The sequence below is a fragment of the Asparagus officinalis genome, unplaced genomic scaffold, assembly GCF_001876935.1.
Source record: "Asparagus officinalis unplaced genomic scaffold, Aspof.V1 AsparagusV1_Un47, whole genome shotgun sequence".
NCBI lineage: Eukaryota > Viridiplantae > Streptophyta > Magnoliopsida > Asparagales > Asparagaceae > Asparagus > Asparagus officinalis.
This window is the reverse complement of record NW_017972313.1, coordinates 40,603-51,535: the sequence shown is the minus strand read 5'-3', so window position 1 is coordinate 51,535 and position 10,933 is coordinate 40,603. Positions and strand designations below refer to the sequence as shown.

Sequence of the window (10,933 nt, the reverse complement as noted above, 5' to 3'; positions counted from 1 at the left end):
AGAAATGGTTGAATAATAAAATTTTGAAGACTAAAAATTAAGTGGGGATGGCTGATACTTGATATTTAGTTTTTTCCAACCCTTGTTATCAATTAAATGGTATGGGTGGCTTCACTCTCTTTTACTTGTCCTCTCCTTTAATGAATGTTCAAGATTTTTCCTAGGAGTCTGGATGACGTTTCGAACTATCAGCAAGCTTGATTTCCACTAGTGTCGGAATTAAAGTCGCTGCATTAGTAAATTATTTAATCTATATGAAAGGAGTTACCTTTGTTCTTCAAGGCTATGCTGCTATCAAAAATTAGAATTTACTATGCAAATTTTACATGATAAGTCTTTTATTGCTAATTTTAAAGAATATGTTTGTAGATATGAGCAATCAACAATTAATGGACAATGGTAACAGGATGATGGATGAAACAGATCAAGCTATTGAGCGATCAAAGAAGGTTAGCTTCTTAACTACTCAGTGATAATTATTTTTCAGTATTTTGTTTCCTAGACTTGAAATGAATTTCTTTTCAGTCTGTAGCTCAAAAATCTTACCAACTCTGCACGCGCGCTCGCGTGTGTGTGAGCGCGTTTGTGTGTATTTATTTGTAACAGATGTTTGTGTTTCTATAAACATTATGTTTTTTTGGCATTTGCTTGTGTCAAGGTTAATTATGTATGTTTCTATTTATTATAGCTATGTAAATATGAGAACTGAAAAAAATTGGGTTGCCTACTCCTTTTCCATATTGTCTATGAACATGGTGTCAAAGCACCAGGTTTGTGGTAGGTTCTTAATCAGATCTCATTAAAAAAATATATCTTACCGTGCTGTTCTGCCTTTTCATGTCCGAAGCTCACATTAAGGAGAGTTTTAGTTATTATGTTTGCTTGACATACATTGTTAGCTCACAACCCACAATTCAAACCTTTGGATAAAGTGGTTTACTCTTGTATTATCGTCTCCTTTTCCTATCAATCAACCAGTTGCTGGAAAAAGATAGATTGCAGGTCATGCTCTTTCGTAGAACAAGAAAATAATTTGTGCGTTTGGTTATTTAAGTTAATATTCTTCGTATCTTCTAGTGATACACTTCTATCACCGACTCCCTTACAATGTTTAAGAATTTCATTATCATCTTAGACCACTAGACCATTTGATATAGACTTAAAATACAAGGTCTAACATGTTTGTAGTTTTCGCTATATTTGAAAATCTCAATTTAACTAGGTACCTGGGAGTGTAAGCAATTGTTTATATGCTTCTCAGCAATTACGTGTAATCTTGCTCCAAATGTTTAATGATGGGCCTTATGTGCAAAATATTTCGTTCGACAAGGCTTCACCACCCACTAAGGCTTATGAATAGAAGGTTGGCATGATGTTTATTGGGCTTATGCTTTTCCATGGAGCTTCTTATCTGTGCTATATATTCAAGACTCCAATGTGCTATATATTCAAGACTCCAAAGTGGATAGGGAAGCATCAGCTGTGTTCTAGAAATTGTCAAGTACATACTGGAATTTCTCTTTAGTTTTTTGTCCTAATATTTGATTTTTTTCTGTTTCCTTTTGTATTTTAGGTAGTTGAAGACACAGTTAATGTTGGGGCTGAGACTGCAGCTGCTCTCAAGGCACAGGTGTGTCATGGATGGTGAATGAGAAATCTTATTTTACCTGTGGTTTTAATTTAATTTGACTAGTTCTTATCTATACTGCCAGACTGAACAAATGAGCAGAATTGTTAATGAACTTGACTCAATTCATTTCTCGATCAAGAAAGCAACTAAACTGGTTAAAGAAATTGGCAGACAGGTCTGTCTGTAAGCCTTTTGTTTCATTCTCATTCTCTAACTCTAAGCTTATAATTATCTTTCTTCTCACTTCTAATTTTGTGTTTGTTTGTTAAGGTTGCAACTGATCGTTGTATAATGGCCATGCTCGTCCTGATTGTAATTGGTGTAATAGCAATTATCATTGTGAAGGTCTGGCACCCATATATTTGATTTTTTGCTGTTATCGGTGTTGCGCTTGTTACCTATCACATTGTTAATATAGTCTTCGCTTCCAAGCTTATGTTGCACTTGTTACTTATTATGACATGAACCATATAGAGTGGACAAGTGGCTAACCTTTTCATAATGTATGGATGTACCTGCTATTAACCCTTTAAATCATTTAGGTGAGTATCTAGTATACCTATTTTAATCATTGCATTCTTGGAGTGGAGCATACAATCCCCAGTTCTTAGGAGTTCTTTTGATTATATATGCTTTAAGGAAGCACTTCATCATTATTACAATGAGCTCTATTGCTGTTGCCACAATTTTTTGTTCTAGTGTTTGTAGGGTTAAAGAAGTTTAAATTTCACTTAATCCCCCGGAACTTTGGGAGGGTTTGCATATAACTCGCCTAAAGTTTTTTATTCCCCTTACCCTGTGAAGTTGGTCTCTGTCAACCCCTCAAAAGCAACATCGTGAACTTTGACGGTTCACTTGCAAGCATGTCACAGTAAAGAACAAAATAGCCCTCACTTTATTAAAATTAGCCCTATATCCCTAGTTTTCAAAAAGGGCATTGTGGTTTCACCACTAACAAGTAACGGTGTTAGGAAGTGTGTGTGTGTGTGTGTGTTAGGAAAAATTCAAAGTTCAGGGGGAGTTAAGTGAGACACCTAAACTTTAGGGGGATTAAGTGGAATAGAAAAAACTCAGCGGGGTTATGTGCAAAATCACCCCAAGTTCAGGCGGTTTAGTGGAATTTACCCTAGAGGAATCCAGCATAGACTTTGCCAAATTCTATGTCTTGACTAGTCCGGCTTGGAATTAAGATATAGATATCTGTCCGTTCCCTTTGAAATTATTTTTCTATGCAGTGCTACGGCAGTGTTATTCTCTTGTTTCTTGTGGGATTATTTTTGCAATTATACTAATTTATTTCTTCTTTAAATGACAGATTGTTAACCCTCATAACAAGGCGATCCGTGATATACCTGGACTTGCGCCACCAGCTCAATCTAATCGAAAACTTCTGTGGGATTTGAATGAAACATAACTCCTTGCATCATATGTTCCTTCCCCTAATTTTCGACTATGGACATCGATCATCTTTGTAGTGCTTGATGTTTTGGTGGGTGGTGATTCTTTGCGAAACATTGTACTTGTTGTATTACCTTCATTTTTAATAGACAAACACTAAATTTCATTTGTGTAATACCATTTGTAATACATAAACTTTCTACTCTGAAATACAAAGTTCCCTTGAGTGCATTGCTATTATGTGTTTTCTCATTGTATCATTTCCCTTTTTTTAGGGCAGGCTGTGTAACTGGGGTTTGTACACTTCTTGGGTACTAGTGTAGTCAATAGTGTACGTGCGATGTGCATAGACATATGCCTGGATATTTATAATGCATAGAGAAAAAAAAAGTCTAAAATGAAAATGAACTCCTGTGCAATCCTGTAAACTAATGTAGAAAGTTCTCAAGGAGCAAATAAATTCTTTTTTTTTTTTAAATTTTCTCCCGTTCTCTCGATACTAAGCATTGACTTATTATTATTCATGAACTTTAATAATTATTATCATTTACGTAGAACTAGCTAGGTATTCTGTTCTTTTTTTTATTGTTTAAACATGGAAATTTCATAAACTATTGTACATAACCCTTGTCTCTCATGAACAATTATAAATGTTTTGATTTAGTCAAGTCGTGCTACATTCCCACTAATAAGATGCTACTGTTAAAATTACCTATCGGTAAAAAATGAATATGAAAATTTTTGTTAGCCATATTTATAATTTACATCAGTGATCTGATAATTTTCTTTGTAAATTTTCAACATTCTCAAATCATGTTGATGTTGTGTTGATTTGTAGCTTTTCTATTAGTAAACCATTTTCTTTATTTACGATTCTTGGGTTTAGTTCAAACGCTTGTTCTATTATTAAATAGCATCGCTAATTCTATATTAAAAAAACTATCTTTAGTAGTAGTGAAAGCTAATTATTAAATAGCATCTCTAATTCTATATTAAAAAAACTATCTTTAGTAGTAGTGAAAGCTAATTTCTACTTATGCATTCGGAGCTCACCATCGCTCAAATGTGGTTATAGCTCACACTTGAATATCTTGTATGTCAAACACAAACATATCTACCTATGCACAAAAATATTCTCATTGAAAATTTAGTACTTCCCAAATATAATTCAATACATGTGAAAGATAATTTTCACTCCTTAACATTAATTTTCTGTTTTGTGAATTGAACATATAAAGTATACGCAACTTACAACACTACAATTTAGGCGACATCAATAAATTTACCAAGTATTTGGCATTCACGCTAGTCTTTTGTCCCTTGCATATGTCACAAAGAGACCATCCTCGCATTATTGCTAACACATGATTCCTACGTAGTCGTGAGAAACACAAATAAATAAAAATTATAATAATAAGTAAGGAAAATGTATATGAACTGGTAGCACATTTTAAGGAAAAATGTATATGAGCTAATAGCCCATTTTGCAAAATGGACAGCCAGCTCTATGACATGTGAGCCCTCTACTCGTCACATCGATGTGGGGCTCACATGTCATAGTGCTGGCATCCCATTTTGCGAAATGGGCTGTCAGTTCATAGCCAATGGTTTCCAATAAGTAATGATGGGTGAAAAAATTTACTGTCTTCAGCGTCAAGTCTGTTAAAACCAAGCATTTCGACCACCATCGGTCAAGGCTCAACTTTAATATGCAAATTTAAACTTAACAAAATAGAAGTCTCATAATTTATTTGGGGCGCTTGGTTTTGTGCCTAGTAATATTATTCACCGCCTGTGGACGGAAAAACAATAAAACAAAGCCAACCCGTCTTTCAATTCGCCTCCCGTTCCATTGAAATTCCAAGATTTTTAATATCTTCCTGAAGTGAAAAGGCAGCTGAAGCTGTCAAGACCTTTATTGATAGCATGGGAACCTCCTTCACTAGTGTTTATGGAATCTCCTTCCTTTGGTAGTGGGTGCGTTAAGAGGTAGTGGGGGGATTTGTTTGGTTATTGATGCAGATTAATGTGCAGAAATAAATGGTACTTGGGGAGGTTATGGGTGTATGATTAAATAGAAATTTTGATATGTAATTAATGGAGAGGCTATTGAAGGCACCCTAGGGGGGTGAATGGGGTTTATGCTAATCTAATCTGATATTAATGTCAATTAAAAATTTATTAATATAATATCATAGCAATTATGATATATAACGATATATATGAGCAAGGATATGCAATATAAACAAGGGCGATATAAACATGCAACAATTGCGATATGAAAATATACAAGAATAAATACGCCAAAGCCAAACTCAAACACAAGAAAATGATCACGGAGTTCGGTCATTCCGACTACGTCTCCGCTCCCCACTACCGGGGAGAATCCACTACACAACCGGGTTTTCAACGCTCACCCGAAAAACGTTTACGCCTCACAATTCAGTTTTCTACGCTCACCGACAAACGTTTACAACTCACACTTGTAACTACACAAATACAACCTCAAGTGTTGGCCTCTCACGTGTCACCTTCCTAAAGTGTTCGGAATTACCACATCTTTCTAGGCTATACCACCGACCCCACTCCTCTTGGAACCGACCACATCACTCACAGCTACACTCCTCTTGGTGTACTTGTGTAATACAATATGACCTCACAAATAAAAGCTCAACAACAAATGATTTGTTCTCTAAACAAGATGAGAACTCAATTAAGCCCAACTCAATGTTACAATCTCACAACCCTAAATATACTATGTATGAAAATACTAAGAGATCAAGTGGGTGTGTGTAACAAAGAGAAAATAAAATATAAACTCAATGTAAAATCTAGCTTATGGAAATTATAATCAAAATAATAAATAGCTAGAATTGAGTATAAGAAAACTTCTCTATGATGACAAGAGAGAAAGAGAGATTGAGATGAAGCTCAAACAGCAAGGATGATCTCCTCTAGCTCTTGTGAAAATCTCTTCACAAAACCAAACTTGGAACAAGGCTCTAAACAGCTTTAAACAAACTAAACAAATCTTAAACTCTTTTAGAAACTCTTTTAAACTTGTTTAAAACATTCTCTTAGTTAGTTAAGAGGACTGAGGTATGATGGAGTATATATAGGAAACCCGAAAGCCAAGAAGAACCCAAGAAAAATGCCAAAAAGCCCTAAAAATCAAAACCAGAAATCTAGCCATTACAGGCAACGGCTACACAATGACTACATCGGCGGTCGACTGCCAAACAAGTTCCAGTCGACCGTGAACAGTACCGACAGATTCTGAAACCTGGAAATCTGCGTATCTAGCTTTGTAAAATCAATTAAAAATAGTAAATCAACTCCAAAAATTATGAAAATTTGAGGGAAGTATATAAACATGTACATAAACATATTAAATAAAGAATTTCTTAAATATCACTTCTTCTTTATGATAAATAATTATTTGAACACAGATATTACAGATTCTGAAAAACTGCTGAAACACTCGATTTTGTAAAATTAATTCAACATAGTAAATCAACTCCAAAAATAATAAAATTTTGGGAAATAGTTATAAACATGTAATAGAATATGTTAGAAAAAGAATTTTTTAAATTGAATTTCCTATTTTATGAAGACTCGTTTGTTTTACAAAAACATGCACGAGCATGAACTTATGAAAACTTGATTTTATAAATTCAATTAAAAATAACAAATTAACTCCAAAATTAATAAAACTTTGGAAAACATTTATAAAGATAAAAAAAAAACATGTTAAAGAAGGAATTTTTGATATATCAGTTCGTATTTGTGAAAACTTACTATTTTGTAAAACTTGTAAATACATGTGTATATAAACTTCTTGATTTTTGACTTTTGAGTTAAACAATGTTTTGAAACCTTATAAAATAATTTTATAGACTTAATAAAAGATGTATATAATGATTGTTAAGTCCAAAAACCAATAACTTAATATTTTGTCAAAATTACTCAAAATCAAGAATTGTGTGTATGTGTGATATTGAGCTCTAAGTATAAATACACAAAGCATAAACCTAAACTAATTGTACCCAAGCTATAGATCTTCGATGTAGCTCAACTTGGTTGTGGATGAAGCTTGAACTTGAATCTTTAACTTAAATTATGCATAGGCTTCACTCCACTCTTTTAGCCAACCTCCATTTGATATGATCGTTATGACACAATCCATCCAACCTCCAACTGATTGTTTGTCTAGAATAAATATAAAAATACAAGCACTAGACAAACAATATTAGTTATAAATTATTTATTAAAACATCATCAAAATAAAAAATCTAATAATCTCCCCCTTTTTTATGATGACAAACAATTTACACAAATTTTATATAAAATGTACAATAAAGCACAATACTCATAAATATAAATATACTAACATATTTCTTCCCATTTGGCAACATCAAAAATAGGGATATAAAAGAAATAGGAAAGTGAAAGCTCTCCCTACCTATAAGCATGGTGAGTATAGAAACAAATAATAGGGAATAGCTCCCCCTATCAAAAAGCCTTATCCCTACCTATAAGCATGGTGAGTATAGAAACAAATAATAGGGAATAGCTCCCCCTATCAAAAAGCCTTAATGAATATATGCAATGATGACCAAGGAGAAACAAATAATAGGGAATAGCTCCCCCTATCAAAAAGCCTTAATGAATATATGCAATGATGACCAAGGCAAACATATGTGAGCAAACATAGATGAAAAACATGCTAATCATAACTCACATACAACAAGACTATGAGAACACATATAAATATATTAATATGAAAATGTGTGTCTCAATACACAAACATAAAAATACTATATAAATAGATTTATGAAAACAAAAGAATGAAGAACATGAGAATCATGAAAAAAAGTTTTCAAATGAAGACAAAAACATGAGAACCATGAAAATCATGACAACTAATCATGAAAGTCTAAATAAAAAATAAATCACTCATATGAAATCATAAATCAAAATCCAAGTCAAAAAAATAAACCAATATTAATTTTTGTCATATATGACAAGAAAACAAGAGAGGTAACAATATCAAACTCTTAAGCTTGTTCCAACTCATATAAAAACTATTAGCACCCAGTAAACATAATTTGAAAATAAATAACCACTAAACTTGTGGGGTTGCTTAGATACAAACCTATCATATGAAAACTCAAAACAAAGTATATATATCCAACAATGATGTTTGATCAATAAAGGGAATTTTCTTAGTAAAACTTGATCAAACCACATAAAGAATACATTATAAAACTTAAAAGATGATCCATAAGCACAAACACATAAATATCATCATAGAAGTGTTTTATAATGAATTCAAAAGTACACATCAAAGCAAACTCTTCATAGTTCAAATTAAGATTACAAAACATACAAGAATCATGAATTATGGATTTAAAATACAAAAATAATTCATTTTTACTTTTTCAAACAATGTAAATGTATATATGTATATAAATATTTTTGAAAACAAATAAAATCCTAAAATCTAAAAAGACAACATAAACATGATTAATTTTGTTTTGGCACTCAAGAACTTTTGGTGCCGAAAAACTTAGGGGCATGACCCCTCCCATTTAAGCTCAAAGCCCTAGGGCAATGATCTTGTTTGGGTGCATGTGGTGCACGATCACTGTCATAATAATTATGTAAATGACCTTTTCGATTGCAATATGTACAATAAAAATGGTGCATTTGTGAATGATGACTATTAGATAGTGCACGATGAACATTTGTAAATAAAGATGGTCTATTAAATGTACTGCAAATGAGAAACCTTTTTCAAATCAAAATAATATTTGGCCAAATGACCAAATCTACCACAATAATCACATTGATACACATTAGTATGCTTATGATGAACTTTGTGAATATGAGCATGTGAATGTGTATGTGTACATGATGATGAAACTTGATGGGATGCACTAGGAATGTTAGATTTTGTGGGTTTACGTGCATCATAGCAAAATTTAGCAAGGTGACCTTTTCGGTCGTAAATAGAATATTTGTAAATTTTGCTATATATGTGTGCATAGTGAGTGTTTGATTTGGAAGGGTTAACATAGAACTTTGCACACAAGTCCATAAGCTATCATTATTAACAATACATGTTTTAAGGGTTGAATCTAAAAATGATACGCGATCTTTAACATGATTCAACTCATCATTATGCATACAAGTATTGTTATTAGAACTAGAGCAAATATAGTTGTTAGTAAAAGAGTTAACCTCATTTTTCATATTTTCTACTTCTAACATAGTATTTCCTTTTTCATGAGTAAAAATAGCAAAGTTTGAAAGCAAAGAATCATGATCCGATTTTAATTTATTATTCTTTTCTTTGAGGATCATATTTTCATTAGAAATATTATCAAACTTAGAAACTAACAACTCATGATCGGATTTTAAATTAACATGCTTGCTTATAAGATTAATAAAATTATTTTACAATTTCTTATATGCATGCATTAATTTATCATATGCACATGTGAGTTCGCTAATGGATAATTCACTTTCGGAATCCGAATCGCATACCTCGCTAAGGCTATTGCCTAATGGCCGTGTGCATGATGATGCTCCAATTGAACTTGAAGAGAAAGCCGTCAAAGCTTATCGGATCGCCTCCAAGTTCCCTTGATGTGCTTCAATAAAATTTCATAAAGTGTAAGAACTATCTAAATGAACAAACTTGTTAGAAAACGATGAGTCAAAAGCATTTAGCAAATATTCTAACAAAATCTTGTTCATTGTAAATAATCTTTTATCATTTTTACTCCACTTAGATTTCTCCAAAGTGAGCATAATATAAGCATTGTCAATAATTTTCCACAAATCAAAATTTCTAGATCGAACAAAAAGTTTAAATCTAACACACCATTGAGCATATGGAAAATTATTTATTCTAGGAGCAATACTAATGGCATAACCTAAGCTAGGTACATCGTGCATGTCCATGATATATACACAAGCAAGATATAAATAAAATTAAAACAAGATTAGCAATATAAAATAACTTGGATCTTTAACTCAAGGCGATTTAACCTTAAATCAAAGAGTACCAAGCTCTGATACCAATTAAAAACACCCTAGAGGGAGGGTGAATAAGGTTTTTGCTAATCTAATCCGATGTTAATACCAATTAAAAAATTACTAATGCAATATCCTAGTGTTTTTGGTGAAAGTTGGTTTCTTCATTAAGGTATTCATTACAACTTTAGTCGTTACAATGAAAAAAAAGATAGTCTTTTATAAGAATCTTACACAATGAAAATAAAAATTATAACTCTCGTCAAAACAAACATAACGGACGTTTATCACCCGCTGTTTACGTGGGATCTTTGCTTGTACCGGGGATGTTGATATCCATGGACCGCCTACAGATCGGATCCGGTTGACAGAAGCATTTGATCAAAGCTCCTACTTCGTAAAGGAAGTATTCGCTAAAGTACTGATATCGACCAAGCAAAATCAGTACTTTTCTCGAGATTAAGACCAAGCCTAATCTCAAGGAATGGGGGAACAAGGTTCAAATCTCTCGAAATCCACTCTTTATGCACAGGAAATCACCAAGATCTGTTACCCTTCGCTGAAATTCGTGGCTCTTGGCTCTGAAGTTCAGCAGCACCTCCTCATCTTGATAATAATTCGTCCCTTCAGAATGGAGGCCCTGAGCTTGTATTTATAGGGTACCGGATAGGGGTATTTGGATAAGAATAAATGATTTGACCCTATCTTCAGTTAATAACAGCCTAACCATGTTTGTGGATGATATCCAATCAGTTGAGACACTCTATAATGAACAAATCCCGAGAAAACAGCAAAAGAACCGTCGAAAACGCGTTTGAGGGTCGAAACTACGCGACACGTGCTGCTGATCCGTAGGGGGTGTGG

The 10,933-nt window shown here is 33.0% G+C and overlaps 1 protein-coding gene across 1 annotated transcript in view; it reads left to right on the top strand.

Moving 5' to 3' along the window:
• Window positions 1–3,268, top strand: part of LOC109827132 (novel plant SNARE 11) — an 8,319-nt gene extending 5,051 nt beyond the window's left edge. Inside the window, exons 6-10 of the mRNA XM_020394091.1 lie at window positions 370–449; window positions 1,574–1,630; window positions 1,713–1,805; window positions 1,901–1,975; window positions 2,946–3,268. Of these exons, the coding sequence (XP_020249680.1) occupies window positions 370–449; window positions 1,574–1,630; window positions 1,713–1,805; window positions 1,901–1,975; window positions 2,946–3,044 (404 nt within the window). The 3' untranslated portion in view covers window positions 3,045–3,268. The remainder of the gene's footprint in view (window positions 1–369; window positions 450–1,573; window positions 1,631–1,712; window positions 1,806–1,900; window positions 1,976–2,945) is intronic.
• Window positions 3,269–10,933: the final 7,665 nt, after the last annotated feature.